Source organism: Thunnus maccoyii, chromosome 1 (genome assembly GCF_910596095.1).
Source record: "Thunnus maccoyii chromosome 1, fThuMac1.1, whole genome shotgun sequence".
NCBI classification, from domain to species: domain Eukaryota; kingdom Metazoa; phylum Chordata; class Actinopteri; order Scombriformes; family Scombridae; genus Thunnus; species Thunnus maccoyii.
Genome location: NC_056533.1, coordinates 10,246,451 through 10,267,114, shown reverse-complemented (window position 1 = coordinate 10,267,114; position 20,664 = coordinate 10,246,451). Strand labels below are relative to the sequence as shown.

The following is a 20,664-nucleotide window of genomic DNA, read 5'->3' as shown; positions in this document are numbered from 1 at the left end:
AAGGGAATCACACATGAATAAAGCTTCTAAAATGACATTTATTGTCAACTTAAAATAAAATATAATAATGTTAGTCAGCAGTCAGTAATGAATGCAATGTGTGGAAGAGTGAAGTATGTGCAAACAAAACAAAACCAAACCCTAACCCATCTGGTTGGTGGAGGCCTGGGAACAAGAGAAGAGCAGAAGGTTAACAAAGAAGCCACCTAAATAGGCTGAGGCCTAAACTAACCAGGTGCAGGTAGTTTCCTGACGTCCTCTCCACCCCCGCCCACTGGCTCGCAGCCAGGAAGCCAAAGCAATCTCTTAAGCAAAAGGCAGAGAGAGGGATGTCACACCCTGCCCAATAAAAACTTCCAGGTCCACCATCCTACTGACAACCTGTCAGATACGTCAGAACTTGGCTCCTAGGCCATGACGAATGTGTTAACGGACACAACAGATGACAGTAAATTAAAGAGATTTATTATAATAAAGTAAACAACTGAAGAAATAATTACAAATATGGAGTGTGTCAGTCAGTAACATCAGTAATGTAGATGTGAATGCGTGAACAATGAAGTGTAAAGTGTTGTGGAGTGAAAACAAAAAGTAAAGTCAAACGAAAAGTAAAAGCCTGCAGCTGCTGGCTGGGATCAGTCAAGGTGAGAGCCTGACCAACACAGTGAGTTGGGAGCATTACCCCTGGGACACACTGGATGCGTGAGCAGCGCGTGTGCGTCGCGGAACCTCTTGCTTTTCATTTCTGCGCCCATGTTAACAGGTTAGAGCGGCCACACTGCCCGCGTGAGACGCGCGCTTCATCTAGAGATTCGAGGTCTCGCCTATTTTCTCCGCGTGACGCGCGCGGTTCTCAGCAGAAATAGACAGGGAAAACGAGAAAGATAGGGCTGCCAGTGGCAGAAGCGCCGCAGCAGACACGCTTCCAGTGTGGACGCTGCAAGCGTGAGAGACGCAGCAGTTCAGCGACACACACGCACACGCGCTGCTCACGCATCCAGCGTTACGCCTGGGACACACCATACCCACATTCTCCCAGATACCTTTATGGACACAAAAGAATATAACAATAACTCATTACCACATCAGCATTGATACATGCAAGGTAGGTTAGGCAGGGGTCAAGTTGAACCAAAAACACCTCCAAGCAATGTGCAGTACAGTTGCTCTACAATGTAATTACCTCGCACCGTGGTGGAGATCGAAGCTTTCATGTCTCTGCAAAACCCTTCAGACGCCATATACTAGCTTCTTCTGGAGCTTTCAACCACTTCTCTAAAAATGTTAATTAGTTTCTGTGCCCAAGTAAGAGAAATATAATTCTTTAAATATTTTAATTTGCTACTGTGTGCAGCAGATTCTTATTTATATATTTAGTCTTTTTTGTTAGAGACAGTTATCTCATAAAATGTACTGTATATGACCGACTGACAGATCAAAATTTCATTATTTAATTTCATGAAGATGAATCTGCATTAAATCAACATGTATATCATTAAAAAAGGTGGAACTTCTATTATAAATCTTTAGTTGTAATGCTGTCTTTGTCCTCTAGATGGATGACCCTCCGTATCACATAAATTAGAGACATCACTCCCTCACCCTCTCTGTGATGTGAAACTGCATCAGTTTGGGAATCACACAAGGAAAATATGCTGTAACCTATACAAATAATCAATAATTTTGTTTATTTCACACAATCTCAAAAACACTCCTCATGAAAATAAACTGTTTAACACTTGAAATCTAAGATATAGCAAATACAGATGTTTTATCAGTTGCAGCTGTATGTTGAATACTGATGGATTCTGGTATTTTGTTTTTGGGAAATTCAAGACTCAAGCCATCATGCTGGAACATTCAAAAAAGGATTTATACTTGAGTCATCTTGAACTTTGTGTTTCCACTTTAGTTTTTATTGATGACTTCATCATTCATAAATATGCAAAACCAACAGATAACTATGCAAACAAACAAACAAACATAAAAACAAAACAATACCAATATTTTTTTGTTGTCACATCCTCAGCAGTCCGTCCATTCTCACAGTTTCATCAACTAAATCAGATGTCCTTTCCATAGTCTTCATCGCTGTTTTGGATCCTGAATGATGTCCATTGCCCCCACTTTATTTCCAGCTGTGCTTCTTGCAATCTCAAACAGTGTGTCAGTTTTTCCATTATGTAGATTTCCTCTGCTATCTCTAGCCATTGTTCTTGGGTAGGAGGATAGACTTTACCCCATTTCCTTGTGAAAGCTTTTTTACTAGCTATTAACTATTTGACCAGATACATATCCCATACATTTGTACATTTTCTTCAGTGAAATTACACAGATAGAGTACCATGTCGCTCATATGGATATCATATCTTAGTATCTTTTGCAAAATGTTGCATACCATTTTCCAAAACATTAATATTCTGTGGCATTTCCAAAATATATGTGAGTGGTCTGCATTTAATACTCCACATTCTCTCCAGCATGGCAGATTTATGTTTAAATGTTTGCTCTTGACCTTGGGCGTGATTGAAAAAAAACGGATCAGATTTTTCCGAGAGAATTCCCTCCATATCCGTGAATCGGTGGATGTTTGATGTATTTTCCATATGTTTTGCCAATCATCATCTGAAATTTTATGTTGATCCTCCATTTTTCTTTTATATATTTAGTTGAACACTTATTTGTCGTCAACTTTTGATATAGTGCGGATATAATTCTAATTTTTGTTTCTTTGTATGAACTGGTTATACTTTGGATCACACCATTCACTTCCACGCAGGGGTCTATTTTCATTTCCTTCGTAAAGTAGTCCCTTAGTTGTAGGTACCTATAGAATTTATGCTTACCCAAATCATATTTATCTTTCAAATGCTGGAAACTCACCAGCTTCCTGTCCTTCTAAGCACATCATGCTGTGATTCCCTTGGTTACCCACTGTTTGAATCCTTTATCATACCCGGCCAGTTTAAAATTACTATCAAATGCTATCCATTTTAGCATATTTCTATCTTTCTTTATCCTGTAAGTTTTTATTATCCTGAACCATAATTCCAGAGTAATCAATGTAATTGAGTCCATATGATTTTTAATTTTCTGGTATGCTCTTCATCTCCAATAATGTTCTGGATTGAATATTCTCCAACCTCTTTTTCCATTTCCTTCCACTTTGCTGTGTAATCTGGTTTGCAGCAACATATGATATATCTTACCAGGACAGCATAAAAGTATCATTTCAGTTATGGGAGATAACCATAACTCCCTTAAGTTCTGTGTTTTGATGAACTGCTTGTGCCTAAGGCTGTATAAAAAGAGCAAATAGAGTGGGTGATAGACAACATCGTTGCCTAGATGACCTCTGTAAACTAATTTTGTCTGTCAGGTTTCCATTTATTTTAATTCTAGCAGTGGGCTGTTAATGCATTGTATTGATTAACTGGCTAAATCCGAATCGTTGTGACACTTCATAGAAATTTCCATTTTACACGATTGAATGTTTTTTCTGCATCAGTGTTTACTAATATAATACCTTGTTATTTCTTTTGTGCTTGATCTGCACTATGTAGGGTTCTTCTGATCTCATCCCGTGTTTGATGTCCTCTTATAAATCCTGTTTGATCTTCTTCTATCATCTCTGTTATGAAGGTGGTTGTTTAGAAATAATTGTTGTATTTATTTTATAGTCTACATTTAACAAAGAAAGATGAAAGTCCGCACACTGTAGCTCCCTTAGATTCAGTTTATTAATATTGAGACATCCACCAGTGATGTTAGAAGATGTCTGAAGAAGAGCATGTAGCTCAAAATATCACTGATGGATGTCTCAATATCAATAAACTGCATCTAAGGCAGCTACAGTGTGCAGAACTTCATCTTTCTTTGTTACATTGTTTCATTGATCTAGCACTTCTTTGAAGTTTATGAGATGTGCACGTCTACTACACTTTTAGATATATTTTGATGGTCTACATTTAGTAATGAAATTGGTCTATAATTCCCACAGTGTTCCTTATCGCCTCCTTGTTTTGGGATGACTGAAATTATTGCCTCAGTCCATGATGGTGGTATTTTATTATTTTGAAGTGTCCAATTAAAAAAGGCCATGAGTAGTGGTGCTAGCTCATCCCTGAACATCTTATACTACTCTGCAGGGTATCCATTAGGGGTGTGCCTGAAAACAAATATGTTATTCGGCAAAGCACAAATAGTGGGGTTTTTTTTACAAATATTTGTTTCATACTAATATCTTAAAAATGATTTGTTTTTGGGATGTCAAATACCAGCGCACAGGTCGGTTACATCACTATCTCAGTCCCTCTCCTCTGCTCTGCTGTTACGCCTATCAGCAGGTCTCAACGAGGAGAGTCACATCCACCTGCTACATGACACACATTTCCTAATTTGGACATAACTCCCAGAGTTGGGGGTGTTCCCCAGAGACAAAGCTGAGCTACTGACACACGCAAAGTGCTCCGATGGGACTCTCCATAACCTGTTGTTCCCCTTCTCCTTTCCACAAAGTTAGGTTGTAAAAATAGGCAATAAATGAAGTGAAAAGCAAGAATTGCCTTTGAAGTTCTTCCCTACATGTTACACAGTGTGCTGTCTCTGTGCTATGGTTGTATAAATAGGTAGAGGTCTGTCTGCACAATTGGAATGAGCAAAGTTTTAGTTCAGTAGTCAGCGCAGTCATCTATGATCTGGGAGACTCCAGTTGGAGACCTGGTGTGGGGACCTCCTTCATAAGGTAGCTTATTCATGAACATTTATTGTAACACTTTAATTTTCTAAAATTAAAAGCGAAATAAAAACAAAAACAGGATTTTTAAGCCTCTTTCCATTTTTATTCGAAAACAGATACAAATACAAATAATTTTGCTGCCCCAACAAAAATAGATACAAATACAAATACTGGGCCTCTGCACATCCCTAGTATCCATCACGACCTGGAGATTTATTATTTTTTAATCTTTTAACTCCTCCATTGTAATATTGGCCATTAGTATATAATTTTGTAGATAGCCAATTGATGGCAGTTCCAATGAATTTAGAAATGCTTTCATTTCCTCTTCATCTACAGATGCAGGTTGTGTATATAATTCCTTGTAGTGCCCTTGAAAGATTTTCTCTATATCCTCTGATATATATGTTAACTCACTTATGTGAGGGTCTCTGATTTTATGCATATTGATTGATTGATATTGATTACTTGTTGTTTACATGTACATTTTGGTAGTAGTTTAGTGGCCCTTGAGCCTGTTTCATAGTAGCTCTGTTTCAGAAACTTGTTTCTTTTTTCAACTTCATCTAGTAGTATGTCATTTCTCTTTGTTTTCAAGACCTTGATTTGTTGATATACCTTTGGATCATTTGTATTCTGATAATCCTGCTCTAATTCACTTACTCTTTCAGTATATTTTCTGCTTGTCTCTAACACTTTTTACACGTGCAGTTTGAGCTATCAAGTTTCCCCTAATGACCACCTTCATGGCGTCCTTAAATATTGTTGGGTCCACTGCTCCATTGTTATTTTCTTCTTTGTATCTTTTTATTTCTGTTTCTTTACCTTCTCCTTTCTTTGTTCATTATTCAATATACCCACATTGAGTCTCCATACTGTATGTCGTTCTCTGTTATTTAGGCATATTTTTAAATAGAGTGGATAATGGTCTGACACATCTGGCCCTCCAATCCTACATTCCTTCACTCTATGGCTATCACCTACATTCATAAAAAAAAAATCTCTACCCTTGAATGGACTTTATGAGCAGCTGAATAATGTGTGAAATCTTTTTCCAAAGGATGTAGATTTCTCCATATATCTATCATCCCCATCTCCTTCAATGGCATATTTATGGATCTTGTTAACTGCATTTTTCGTTCTTTTGAGACTCGTATATCCATACTGTGATTCATAACAACATTTAGATCTCCCCTACAAATTAAGATTTCCTCTATTTCTCCAGCTATGACATCAAACAGGGACTTGAAAAAATATTTATTGCTTTCTGGGGGTGCATATACATTTATCAGTGTTATTGGTTCATTTTTTAATCTTCCCTTTACTGTAATATACCCTCCTTTATATTTGAATTCCGTCTCATAATCAAATTGGGTTGTGTTTGATAATGTTACAACTCCTCTTCTGCGTCCCTCTTTATATGAACTGTAATATAAATTCCTGTAGCCATACCTTTTTAGTTTTCCAGGTTCTAACTGGGATAAATGGGTCTCTTGGAGGAATATGATTTGTGCTTGTTCCTTTTTCAGTTTTGTCATAACCATTTCTCTTTTCATTGGAGTGGTTAGACCATTCACATTCAGTAACATTACCTTGATATTGTCATTCATCATTATGTTTTGCTACTCGCTGAAAATGTGCTCCTGGACAGTTCTGAACTAAATAATCATGAACATTTATTAACACAACACAAACAAGAAATATAGAGGACTTCCAAATATGGGCTGATCATTCATTCCTCCCCAAATCCTCATCTCTGAAGAGGGCCCCTCCCTAGACCTAGAACTATACCCAACAATGTCTAGACATGTCCCACTTAAATAACTTGACCTTTTTCAGTTGGTTTTTAGTGTATTATATAAACTTAAGAAGTCTGAAAGATTTCTAATCTTCCCACTGTGGATCCATTTTTCTGTATCATAGTCATTTTAATCCAGTATGTGGGAAAAGTTCCATTCAATGCTTAACAAATATTCTTTGTTGAAAGGTCTGCCCATTTAAATCTTTTCATCATCCCCTCTCTACCTAATCATGCTGTCTTGGTCCTTAACCATACCTGTATGTTAACTCTTTCCTTAAGCACAACATTTTTAAGATCTCCACTGAAAGTCCTCTCTTGTTTGGTGCACTGTATCCCGTCTCCATTCTTTCTCCTTCACTTGCTGCCACTCTGACATTCCTCACGTCCTTCCCTCCACTGCAGGTTTGGTGTCCCCTCCTGGTATGTCCTAACCTGATGCGGCAGATGGTTTGTTACACAGAACCATCTGAGAAGTCGTCCTTGGAAACTGTTAGGAAAAGGGCAGACACTTTCAAAAAATACTTGACAGGTGATTGGATGAACCATCTATTACCATCATACCTTGTGAAGCAGCTGGAATCAAGACATTGCGAGATCACACAAGAATCCTTACAAGATGCTGATTGGTCCGAACCACTGATGGTTCGGACACAAGCGCATAACTTGAAGCCTGACAAGATGGATTCTCGCATCATCTTGCGAATCCAACTGCCTTGCAGGGTAAGGTACATCCACCATGTAGCCTCTTTCCTTCATGTCCCGTGTGGCTTCCCTGGTGTTTTCATACATCTTCACTCCATTGTTCCAATGTATCTGTATTTTTGCGAGCAGTGTCTGGAAACAGATTCCTTTTTCCTTCAGCACCTTTTTGATGCCCACATATGTCCTTCCTTTCTGGACAATTTTGGTGGGGTAATCATGATCAAAGATTTGTTTGCCCCCTACATGTATCTTCTTCTGCCACGCTTTCTTCAAAATCATTTCTTTCATCTTGAACAATAGAGAATTGACCACAATTGATCTGAGAGCAGCACTCAGGCTTGGTTTTTGGGCAAGGGATCTGTGGACTCGTTGGATCTGAGAATTAGTTCCTTCAGGCAACTTGAGTTTGGTGTTTAGTGTCCGAGGAGTGAGATATTAGTTCTCCTTCATCTCCCTTCAAGATCAGTTATTTTTTCTTGTATCTGACGTGTCTGATCCAGCATCACCAACAGTGTATCATTTGCCTCCATCCTCCACTCTTCCAGTTCTGCTCTGGGCTTTGGCGATGCTCACCTTTTGTGTCTGTAGTTTGTTGTTGTACTTTGTGAGCTTACAGTCTATTTCTCGCCGGAGATTAGGGATTTCATGCTTCATCTCTCTCTTCAGTTCGTCTTTAAGTGTGGTTAGCTCATGTAGTAACTCTTGTTTGCTGATAGTAGCAAGCCCAGCTCGGAATGTCTCCATGTGGTCTTGTCGGTCCATTTTTCCCATTGCGCTTTCCTCATGTTCGCTAGCATCGTGTTCGGAAATTTCTTCCATTACAGGTTGTTCTTCAACTTTGTCTTGTTTTACGTTTCTTCTTTTGATTTCCCCTCTCATAACTTACTTTTGTCAGGTAAGTTGCATGTATTTTGTGGGTTTATTTGAACAGACTTGAAAGAGTTAGTTAACTATGCGCCTACTCACTCCGCCATCTTCCCGGAAGTCATCTTGAATTTTAACAATAATACAGTATAGTACTTATGGATCCAAGGTAAGTTTATAGTGCTCGGAGGGAACTGATAACAGCTACGACACAAAAACAATTGAACATTTGAGAGGTACAGTGTGCAGGATGTGTATCTAACTGAAAAAACAGGTCTTCCGAAGATGCTGGTTCATAAACAAAGATTTACTTTTAAAATAAACTTTATGCATACCATACCAGATCAACAGTTTTAAATACTGTAATGATTTATCTTTACAATCACATATTGATATTTTATGGATAAGCCAATTATGTATGATTGGTGATTTCATCTGGAGCAGGAATTATACAATTGTGGAATGATCATCTCCCACAGAAAAAAAGAAGAAGAAGAAAATATATATACAGTATATATATATATGCAGTTTGTTTTCAACTCAAAAATACATTAGGGTTTCTCACCATCTGCTTCAACCATCCAGCAGGCTGTGGAATGCCTACATTCAGTTTTGAGACTGTGATTGGTGGAGAGGCAGCAAAGGTTTTATCCCCGCAGCCAAAAAGGGGCCACCGGTGGCCGATAAACCAGTGTCCTCCGTGGGGAGCCACACAAATAAATAAAGAGGGCTTTTTTCTCTTCAGTTGCTGGAAGGACTGTCTGAGTACTTCTTAAAAAAAACTTTATCATTCACTCTGTCATACATACATATGTACATACATATTACATAGGTTGCATTTACACCTCATGGCTGTGCAGGCAGGAAAAAGGGTCGTTTTCCACTGCTTAGGCCATCAAAAAAATCCTATCTGGGCCACAAAGATATTTTCTTTGTGAGTTCATTCATTGCAATGCTGCATAATGGATACACCATTTGCAATATTGTGGGTTTGATGCACAGTTTTTTTTTCTTACGAAAAAAAATAGTTTATCTGTTACTGTCTCCAGTATGATGAGGTTACATATCTTTGGTGAACAAAGAGGGTGTTAAATAGTTGATAATAGGTGAGACAGTATCAACTTCATATGACAGCACGTGAAAATCTGTAGATTGTAAAGAACCATATTAGAACAGACACAGTCTATACACTGTCCATGTTTAACAGTTACAGGAGCTCTCCTCTTCATATGTAATCCACAAGAGACATTATACTGTAGGTGGAAGATGGCTGCAAACTGCTTCCAATGAAAAAAAAAGACGTGGTTAAATTCCATTAATGGTTTGTAGGCTCCTTGGTTTGCTACTGATGTCTCTCACCCTGCCAGGGCTCTGTTTATCCAGTGAGTGGATTTCTGTCCTTCACTATCCTAAGTTATTCCTCTCTCCCAGCAGCTGACTCCAAATGAACTGACAGAAATGTTCTCTCTACATTTCCCATCCCAGGCAAATAAATCAAGTGTCCATTTTAGGCAAGGTCCAGCCTGTCCACTTCTCTGGCTGGTCCAGGAGCTTGCAGCAGGTACTGAGTCTGGCCCTGCATGGAGTTGAGCGACTCTGGCAGAGAGTGCTAGCTGCGGGCCCGATGGATCGACTGTCTGTGGTTCACTCTTGAACATGAAGCGCAGCATGTAGTCTTGTAGTAATCGTACACACAGAGGCGAGCCTGGACCACAACGTTGCAGTTGAAGTACTTGTCTCTGCAGTTCTCATCTGAAACAAAAACAAGGGTTGATTTCATATTTCTAATTCTAATCAAGAAAGCTGACAGCAAACAGATGATAACAGAGCCTGGTTAGAGTGTCGCCAACATTCGTAGCTCCACAATGGTGTATGAACTTCTACTCTTTACCAAACTCTGGGGTTCAGGTATTCAGGGACCCGTTTACTCTTAACTATAATGACCCTTGTTTTCCCAATTATGCAGGTCAATACTATTCAAGATAATATTTTGGGAGATGACTGACCTATTTGAGGTACGCAAGGCTCTGGGTTGCAGTCTTCCTTCACTGCTGGTTTCAGCTTCTCGTCGCAGTCCTCACTGGACAGCATGTCGTCAGACAGGCAGCGCACCTCCCGCACGCGGAAACCGCCCTCACATGTTTTTGAACACTGGGAGGACAGAAGTCAGTCACAGTTTAATAAAAAACTCCACCCTCCACCCTTTACTATTTGTCACTGTTTTGTGTTTTTTACCAAATCATTTTAATCCTGGAACACTCTGTTATGTTTGCAAATATCTACATGGTAACTATTATCACACAGCCACCCAGAGAACTGCTTCAGCCTTGTTGTCCACAATGCTACTAGTGGGATGAGTAGGAAGTAGACCTTGCCTTGCCTTGCTCATGTGCATCTAAACAGCAAGAGGGGAGAGGGTTATGTATCTTACTCACAGCACTCCAGTCAGTGTGGTACCACTTTGCTCCACAGGCTTTGAGGTTGCAGCTCTGCTGACTGAGAGGCCGCTCCAGGGAGGAGCACTCATATGGTGGCATGACAGTGAATCCTTCATCTGACTTCATCAGACACACCACTGACCTCTGCTGGCTGCCTGCGCCACACTCTGCAGAGCACTGGCTCACATACAACAATAACATAGACCACATGGATTTAATTAGACATTGAAAAATACAGAGAGGGAAAAACATGTCAATGTAATGTCACTGTAAAACCCCAGGTACACAGCTGCTCCAGACAACTCCCCCTTAAGCCCAGCATGACCTTCTGTTGTCCTCATACCTGGTTCCAGGGGCCTGTGTACCACTCAATGCGATTCTCACAGGGGCCGTTGTTGCAGACCTGAGAGTCTGCAGGCCGCTCGCTGCCACACCCCTCCAGAGGAAGGCTGCCAACGTGGTTGGTCAGGCAGAGGATTCCCCGGCTCCGTACACCCATCCCACACTCAGCAGAGCACTATGGAGTAAACACTCATTTTACACTTTCTTTTTGGAAACCTGTATCCCCAGTCATTTTAAAACACATCTGTCTACTTTTATTTTTGTGTAAAATACTTAGATACTGGGCCATAACCTGATTCAATTAGGATGTCTGTAAAGAAACTGACTCCACATCCTCTCTGAGTCTCTCTCCCATATACATCATCTTCTGTATCTAACTATTCTGATAGTCTCTATCTTAAAACATTCTCCTTTCTCTTATTTTACTCATTTCCTTAACTTAAGCTTCTAGACGATCATTCAACAGAACGCATAAGGGCATCAAGATTATTGGCTGAATTATGGCCTATTAGTTGTTTATAATAAAGGTAATCTGTGTATGCAGACCTTACCAAACTTTACTGTCTTTCTAGCTGTCAAAATCTATGTTAAAAGATCTATATATTATCTGGTTATCAACAACAGCTGCTTGATGCATGATGACAGACCTATACAATGACTACTACAGTTCTAAGACATGAATGGAAGTTACTACCTTTGATTGTGGCTCTAACACCTACCCTACTGCCCCACTCAGTGTAGAACCAGCTCTTGGCACAGGGTCCCATGTCACAGTTCTCTACGTCAAAGGGTCGCAGATTCATGTTGCACTCCTCATCAAGAACAAAGTCGCCCACATTGCTGACACAGCGAACATCCCGTGACCTCTGACCCAGCCCACATGGCACCGAGCACTACAGGGACGTGGGCCACATGGTTAAAACTGAACTGTGGAGGGAGCTGGAAAGACTGGATCACTTCTTTGTGTTTTTACATGAGTGGCTTTATTTAGTGCACCAGTGTATCTCTAGAAGAACTGGACTTTCCTTGAGTGTGCTGCTTCCTGCCATATGCAGTGCACTGTATGTCATTTTTATGTTCCTATGTACCTTAGAGCCCTACTAAAAGGAAATAAAATGTGCACTCTGCACTGTAGTATTCAGCACTTGAATGCTCACTCTGTTAACAGACTTCATACTTTATAAGTCATCAAAGTAAACTGAGGCGAAAGGGAACTCAAGCAACTTCCACCATATGTGAGAATCACAAAAACTGAAAGAATAAACATTTTGGGAAATAAGTTTGTTTGCTCCTCTGCCAAGACTTAGATGAGAAGATTAATACAGTGAATATGAAGCTACCACCAGCAGCCGGTTAGCTTAGTTTAGCATGAAGACTGAAAACAGTTTCTCAACAACTAGCACCTGTTAAGCTCACTAAGAAACAAGTAAGTTGCTGTTTTATGGGGAGTTATGTGCTGGAATATTTCTTGGCCGGGACCGATAACTTCCTGGAGTCTCTTTTGGTTGCCTGGCAACTGGTCCTGGCCACAAAGTAGTCTGGCAAATAACACTTTGTGAAAAAGCATTTTTTTGTTTTTACACTTAATTTTTTCCACCAATTTAACAAGCAAGGTATAACCTGTTAATTAGTGAGCTTTAGAGGTGCTGGTAATTGGATTTTGTTACCTCTGGTTAGAGCCAGGCTAGCTGTTTCCCCCCATTTCCAGTCTTTATGTTAAGCTAAGCATCCAGCTGCTGGCTCTAACTGGCACCATACAGATGTGAGAGTGGTACCATCTTCACACCTAACTCTCAGGTAAAAAGCAAATAAGCGTATTTCCCAAAATGTTGAACAATATCTTTAACAAAAAGAAAACAGGTATGATACTGAACTCAGGAATAAACATGCACAGCACTTTTATCTATTTTTTACAAGGTTTATCTCATTAAAGGCGATGTTGTACACTAACTGCAGGGACAGGTCAGACAAGTGTTGTTAGGCACAGTGATTCAGTCATGTGACTGACAGCTACCACTTACAGCGGTCCACTCGGAGCGGATCTGCCACTCACTGCAGATCTTCAGCTGGCAGGTACTGGCTGTTTCGGGCCGCTCCAGGTGTTGGCAGCGACTTGTGTGGACGTTGAGGGTGCGGTTGGCATAAACCTGGCGACACAGCACCTGCCGGTGCTGCATGCCCAGGCCACAGGTCTTGCTGCATTCTGACCACTCTCCAATATCCCAGCTGCTCAGGAGGAAATCACAAGAGCATGTTATTAGGAAGATATGCCAGAAAACTTATACTAGATACTGTACACATGGTGTTGTTTATGTTGTAATTTGTTCAGTTCAAGATACTTTTTAAAGTAACTTTCTAAACTGTATAGTCATCATAAAACTAGTGTGCATCCTTTTGGGCCGAATTTGAATAGGAAGTCCTTTAAATTCAGCAATATTCAGAAGTGTGCACAGGTGTGAGAACAGAGGAGTGTGGTCTCTCACAATGCCGGGCAGGGCTGCAGGTTGCAGGGCTCTTCCTGCGGAGTCGGTCTGCTGCTGCTGTCACACAAAGTGTCTGAAACCTGGTTATGGTTCAATCGGTGGACGCAGTGAAAGATGGAGTGTCTGAAACCTAAAAAGCACACAAAGCAGATATTAAAGTTAGGCTCTACATGTAATGTACAAATGCAAGCTTACTTTCCTTTTGCACTACTAGTCTACTTGAAAACTAAAACATGAATACTTAACATAAACTGTGTTGTCTAACCTTTACCACAGGAGGCACTGCACTCTGTAGCACCAGCCAGTTTCCAGTTGTACTCTCTCTCACGTCTGGGTGGCTGTACGGCGGGTACCTGGTTGTCGGGGAGACGAGGAGGGTACCCCCCCCCACCTGCTGGGTTGTAGTTTTCCTGCTGAGGATTATTGTGAAGGTCGTACCCACCCTGTCCATTCACAGCATTCCCTAAGACATGGACATGGGAGTTTAAACGGACTAAGAAACATAACAATAGATAGGAGTCGCAGTGATGTCAGATGTTTCATGCACATGGAAGTTTCATGGAAGAATGCATGCATGTGTCAAGCAATCAGACAAAGTTATGGCAATAAACTGCGAGAAGTGGATTTTATTTACCTTCTGGTTTGTGGTTTGGTTGCTGAGGGCCAACTGGTTTCTCAGAGGGGAGAATGTACTCATAGTGAACACCAGGGTTTGGCTGCTGGAAGATCATCTGAGGGAAAGTAGATGAGACTCAGTCAAACAATCCTAAAATAACAATCTTCACCTTCAAATATTTGAAGAGTGCTTTTCCAAAATGGAAAAAATTTATTTTGAAAAATTCAGATGGAATGACAAGTCTATTTTCTCAGGTCAAACTTGTGTTTTTCATTATGAATAAAAGAGGAATCACTACTGTAAATATCTGGAGGTCTGAGCCGATTGGTTACTCACATAAACATCTAGGATCTCATTGGTAGGCCCTTCAGCGAGAAAGGACTCCCCGGCGGTGCTACGGATTTCATTGGGCCTGCTGTAGGTGAACATGGTCCCCCCTCCCTCATAATTCCCTGGCCGGTCAATAGCCCAGTTTCCATTAATGATGGATCGCCCCGATCGGCTTCGGAGAGCTGGAAGGGACGGAGAGAATAACCACACAATCACCACTGACAGTCCTGAGCTTTAACAAAAAGGAAAATATTGCCACAGTCTCTTCCACATAATTATTGTTTAATGTAAAACCATTTCGGCATAATGAGAACTGTAGTTTAAAAAAAAAGCTCGGACTGACTTTCTCCACCCAAAAACATAATTACAGTTAACTGAATAAGTGCTCTCACGTGCACTTTCGAAGCACTGTCTTTTATAAACGTGACAATCTGTTAGTGCTGGCAAATCTTTCATGCAAATCCTGTAAAAAAATCTCCCAAGATGTTTTCCATTGCTTCCATGGATTAAATACAAAAGACCATTAGAAAAGCATTAGAAGTGTAACATTAGACAAGCTTATAAAAGAGTGTTTGGACATCTGAAAGCACATTAGAGATGCACAGCACAGAACAGAGGCCAATTGAGGGAAAATCAAGGATGTGGTGAGGATACAGTATGTGGATCCTGCTAGATTCCTGCCCTTGTGTCCTGTTCTTGTTTGAATTTCAAAACCTATAAATCCATTTTGGACAAAAAAATGTTGGCACCTGGATTTTGTCAATGTCAATTCAAAAATTACATTTGAAGATGACTCCTGTTTTCAAAAGCAATTAAAATTGGCACTTCACTTTCAGGCGGTGCAGTGTATTTAAACATTGTGGAAAGGACTCTTATTTCAGAATGAACTGTTTATTTTATGTGTGAAAAACTTTTGGCTGCTACTGAAACGTTGTCCAAAATGATGGTAACATTACAGTATGTGAGTGTAAGTGTTGGATGTGTGAGACAAAGTGAGGGAATGTTATGTAAATGTAAATGCATATGTGTATGTGAAAGTGTGCATGTTTATGGCTGTACACAATCCTCTTTTCAAATCTATGAAAGCAGAGCGTACCAAGCAGTTGAGATTTAAAAGGCAGCCGCTGAATCCATCCTTAGAGTTTTCCTAGTTTTTTTCATGGAGTGGTGAAATTCCTCACCTTAATTAAAAAGGATGGTGAGGCTTGAGGGGTAAGATCCTCTAATGAAAGCATGTTTATGCACTTTCCTCGAGGGAAACGGCTGCGGGGGGAATCAAGTCCTTCCCTTCTTCCTCCGAACCTACTGCTGAGCTGGGGCATGGCTCTCATTAAACATTGTCTGACATTCCAGCAGTCACTTCTGAAAACAGCCCACTTCTGTGTCCCACTGTTGCAGCTCTATAAAGACACCAATTATCTATGTAGTGCGTTTTGCTCAGAGGCTCCTGTGAAAGGCTGCACGCTGGTGAAATCTGAAAAAGTGACACTGCTACCTGGTAATCTGCCATTTAATCAGACAAATCTAATTAATTGTTCAAGCAGCTGCTGCCTGCGTCTGGGCACACAGCTGGAACAAATAGAATTAATATGTCAAATGTCAACGCATCAAATGAAAAATATTTTTTACATTAAGTCATGTCTGTCATGACCTTCCATAAACTTTTTTTCTTTGGTATCATGCATTTAATCTGTAACATGATAGTATGTGTGGTGGAGATTCCTATTTCTTGTGCATGTTTTGCAAGCTGGAAAGCAGGCAGATCTCAAGGGGAATCAAACAGACTGCAACTGAAAAAACTATAAACCTGTATAGAAACTGAAACAGCTACAATAACATAAAATAAAAAATCTACAGCTATAATAAGAAAACGCAAGTAGTCCAATCAACAAACACTAAGATGTCTTATATTTTATAGGCTAATCAAGAAGAGTAACCACGATTTTCCACTTCAGAGCACAAAACAGAAGGAGGATACTGATCAATACCAACCATTCAACCTTCTGGACTGTATTCTGTCATGCAATAAAAACTCTCAGTTTTAAGACCCTCTAGATCTCAAGCATATCTAACTGCCAAGACTCTGTAGCAACAAAACTTTAAAAACCATATTCTCAGGCAAACCAACAGATACCAAAATAGTATTACAGCAAGTTTTTGATATATTGATATGCTTAGTTACTGTATTAACTGCTAAGAAACCATTTCTGGTCTTTCACAAACTGTTCTTTCCCAAACTGTTCAGTCAGCCAACTCACATGGAAAGGATTATTATGTGAATGCACAATATGTACACTAATATTTAGTGTGTAGGCTCTGTCTTCATCGCTCCTCAGAAGAAAATATTAAGCTCAGCACAGCAGGGATTGGGAGTGACAATGATAACTTTCCCCCCAGGGAAATATAGACTCGGGGCCTCACCGCACCCCATACAGAGTGACTGTGGGATTTTTGTAATGTTATATGAACAGCAGCAGCAGAAGGAGCAAGTGACAGCATATTTTTCAGATGTGGTGTGGAAGCAGGCATGACAGCCAAAGAGTGAGCAGAACATTGACAGAATAAGTACGCCAGCACTAGGGTTTGCTGGATAAACTGTATGTGAGAAGAGTACGCTGTGTGAGTGTAGTGGCAGGCTCGAGTTGACTGCCTGAACTAGTTTGCAGCTCGCAGTTTTCAGTCCTAGTCAAAAGGTAAAGCTGCTTTTGTTCTTACATATGAGTAAAATTCACCCATATGTAAAACAGAAGCTAGAATAAAAACATCAGATCAGTCCTGAGCAAGAAGGTTGAAGTCTTCTGCTCTAATTAGCTAATGTATCTCTGCTGTGAAACTACAAAATACACTTTGTGAATTGATGCTGTGGAGCGCACAGCACAACAACAATAAAGTATCGTAGTAATTATCGTGTTTTGGTTTTTTTTCCCCACCTAGGTAGTTTCGACTCTTCACCATCTCTGTGATGTTGATCTTGGTGGCTCCCTCTGGGATCTCCACTATCTTGTGGTAGCCGATCTTGGACAGACTGTGTTTGAAGACTCCGGAGACCAGCCTGCAGGTTGTGTTGTCGCCTCCACACACACCACACTTGTCCATCACCTTTCCTGATCCCAGATACTCATCGCAGCCTAGACTCTGTGAGACAGTTGAGACCACAGAGTTTAAATGAGGAAGTATGGAGTGACGAGCATTACAGAGTGAAACAGCTGTAGCTGAAGTATCAAAGTGTGTAATAAAAGTCTTTAGTGAAATAGTTGTTTAAAGTTTACAGGAGGTGTGAAAGCACATGGACCACACAGTCAAAGTAACAAATTAGCTATAAGAAACAGTTTACAAAGCTGATTGAAGTTGCTCACATTATTAACTACAATAATAGAATAACTAATTAGCAAGGATCTCATTATTTTCCAGAAGGCATCATTCTGGTGTGAAATTGAATCAATCCCTGAATTTCCTTCCTAATTCTCCATGGTGTGAGTTTTCTGTGTGATATTGGTGGTAATAAATTACAGAAAACCTGGGCACAGTAAAATTAGAACAGTTAACATCAGCAGTCCATAAATTCAGTCAAACCAGCAGTAAAAACAACTCACTGTGCAAACAGGTGGTGCGGGAGTCAAAACTGGTCCCAGTGAGCTGTCGTACACTCAGACACACTGGGTTGCAGGCACTGTAGTGCCAAAATGGACTTAATCTACCAATAAGAAAACCAACAGAGTGGTCCTCATGGGCAGGGAAAGACACAATCACACTAAGTTTTTCTGTGATTGGACAGCAGCCAATCTCCAGGTCTTCTAGTCAGTTTGCAGCTCTCCAAAGACTTCTATGTGGATTCCCTGATTGCAAACATATTTCCCTTTATTAATGTGTGCATTGGGTCCTCACATTCATAAAAGAGCATGTTAAATATGGTAACTCCCTGAACAACACAGACTAATTTGTGGCAGCTGAGCTTTACATGTGGTCGTGAGGTGCCAAACGTAACTCTGAAGATGAATGACGAAAACAAATTTACAAGAAGTGTCTAATAAGTCATAAAAAGTGAGGTCCTCTCCATGGGTTTAGCTGAGCTAGCAGTAAGTCAGCTGCAAGCCAATGGAGACAGATGGGGGAAAGACAGGGAGTAAGCAGAGGATAAGGAGGTGAACAAGGTAAAGAGAAGGGGGATAGAGGGAGGTATAGCAAGGGAGATGGTGGCCAGGATTGAGGCAGTGGACTGAGGCAGTTGGGGTGAACTCAAGAAGAGAGTCTGGCTCTTTCCCATCCGTAGCAGTTCACTCCTCTGTTCTGGGCCAAAACACCACTTGGGCCAAAACAAACATGGAGTGCCTCCTTCCACACAGGAAATAAGCGATGAGAGAAAAGGACAGTGAACTAAGAAAAAAAAAAGTATCTGCCAAACGCTTCTGTGGTCAGTGTGGAATTATGCCACAGTGCCGCATGGGGCTGGATAAAGCCAGGATAAAACATAACATGATAACATTCAGGGAAGCACTGCTGTGCTTCATGATCTCACTTTACAGATCAGTGAATATGAAGCAGCTCAGAATGCTACAGTGATAAAAGTATCCAGGGTAAAACACATTTGAGGACATTTTGACTGTGGAAAATGACCAAAAATGCAGTCAAGGATGGCTGTCAGTGACATGACTACCAATGAATATGTCCTCCACGTCTCCATTTTCACCATAAATCCCTTCCTACCTAAAACAACACAATTATAGCAGCTAGGCAGCATTTGCCTGAAAAAGGGAAAAAATGTTCCCCTCATAAAACAGAGGCTGACATGGTGAGAGGTTATCTGTGGCCATTTGGATGGGAAAATGTCTGAATAAAAACATATAAATAGAGCAGTGTAATTTATGGATCCAAAATCTAAACTCTCAATGTAATATCGCATGACTGTTGACTAAAAAACACACAGGGTTTTCATTCTTTTGATACGGGGAGAGCCAAGAGGTTTTACACCTACAAATCAGGAAGCATTAGAGAGTTAAGGGACTTTTTGATATCTAGTGATTTAGACAGCTGCACCATTAAAATCACTAAACTGTCAAGACAAACTTTTCAGCTTTGCAGTAGCATGCTGGAGAAAACAACATCCTAATCTGTCCCTGAATAATCCCCCCCACACTGTCACATCTGCCCCCAAGGCTCTCTGTGACAAACATGACCTTAACTGTGAACCCATCAAAATGAGGTGTCGCTGGTGTCAGGACACATGAACACAGTCTTGGCTAAGCGAGAGCCTCACTAAATCTTCCCAGCAGAACTCAAACAGAAAGTGGTTGATGAAGCAGGAGGCAGCTTCGGAGTCTAGGTCTACTTTCTTTCTTTTCTTTTTTTTTATATAGTTAGAATTGTATTTTTTGGAGCAGATACTGTACAGGACATTTACACAGAGCAGAAGACGGCCATCTGTTAACATGAAATAAAATCATGAACATGAAAAATGTACAGTCATTAATTAACGTTTTTACATTCTATTTTAAGTTCAGTTTAACATGCAACCAAAATTGAACTCATGTCTGTTGTTTTCCCCCCACTATTAATTCTTCCCAACATGTGCTCATATGATGAAATCTTAATCATTTCATCAATCCATCATCATTCCTTCGCAGTGGGACACCTAGGAATCTTCCAATTTCGCAGTATAAGTCTTGCAGCTGTGATAAGACCACCTTTTAAAATATTGAATTTGCCAAAGAGACAAAACTGTGGGTGTAGAGGCAGAGCGGAACCCAACCTAGGTCTAGTTTCTTCACTCGGATACTACGTCAATGCTTTTTTCACCTTCACTCTGTGGGTGGCTTAGTGCCATCTGGTGAGGGAAATCACCCTGTTTTCAGTGGAACTATAACAAGATTTTTAAAATGTCGCTGAAGCCCACCTTCATCTGGAAATGGTTACATGTGTCAGGACGGTGGAGTCGACTCCAAGTCAACCCGCGAACACTGAAAACAACATAATCTTAAAGTAAATCCTGATGGTATTTTCCCACACAATGCAGCTGGGTTAAACTCATCATATTGCAGAATTTTTGTAACAAACTGAACTCACACACAGTTTAGCCAAAGGCACTTGTCACTGGAGATTTCTTCTACTCCCAGAAAACACAACAAGACATTTAGAATTAGACACAGACGTCCTGAGAGGTGAGTTTCAGACTCTTACTTATCGAAAAGACTCTAAAGAGCAGAGAGAAAATCCAAACCTTGGGGTGTGGACCCCGAGTGTAGACGGACAGTGCTCAGCGTTATGATTGCTGGCCGCCAAGTGAACTGTGAACTGTGAGTTCTAGGGCTAAATGTTAATCTTAACACATTAAATGAGTGTGTTGGGTCCTAAAA

At 40.4% G+C, this 20,664-nt stretch overlaps 1 protein-coding gene and 1 long non-coding RNA gene across 2 annotated transcripts in view; both read right to left on the bottom strand.

Annotated features, from left to right (window-relative positions):
- Positions 1-18: 18 nt before the first annotated feature.
- Positions 19-1,289, bottom strand: LOC121901846. The gene is made up of 2 exons (XR_006097405.1): positions 1,184-1,289; positions 19-165 (listed from the first exon to the last, which is right to left on the bottom strand). It is a non-coding gene; the product is annotated as an uncharacterized LOC121901846 (long non-coding RNA).
- Positions 1,290-8,390: 7,101 nt separating this feature from the next.
- The window catches only part of LOC121902452 (thrombospondin type-1 domain-containing protein 4-like), a 42,520-nt gene continuing 30,246 nt past the window's right edge, over positions 8,391-20,664 (bottom strand). The window contains exons 8-18 of the mRNA XM_042419770.1: positions 17,245-17,449; positions 14,321-14,496; positions 14,003-14,099; positions 13,634-13,831; positions 13,369-13,498; positions 12,907-13,111; positions 11,605-11,778; positions 10,887-11,060; positions 10,541-10,720; positions 10,112-10,256; positions 8,391-9,857 (exon numbers count right to left, since the gene is read on the bottom strand). Coding sequence (XP_042275704.1) covers positions 9,715-9,857; positions 10,112-10,256; positions 10,541-10,720; positions 10,887-11,060; positions 11,605-11,778; positions 12,907-13,111; positions 13,369-13,498; positions 13,634-13,831; positions 14,003-14,099; positions 14,321-14,496; positions 17,245-17,449 — 1,827 coding nt within the window. The 3' untranslated portion in view covers positions 8,391-9,714. The remainder of the gene's footprint in view (positions 9,858-10,111; positions 10,257-10,540; positions 10,721-10,886; positions 11,061-11,604; positions 11,779-12,906; positions 13,112-13,368; positions 13,499-13,633; positions 13,832-14,002; positions 14,100-14,320; positions 14,497-17,244; positions 17,450-20,664) is intronic.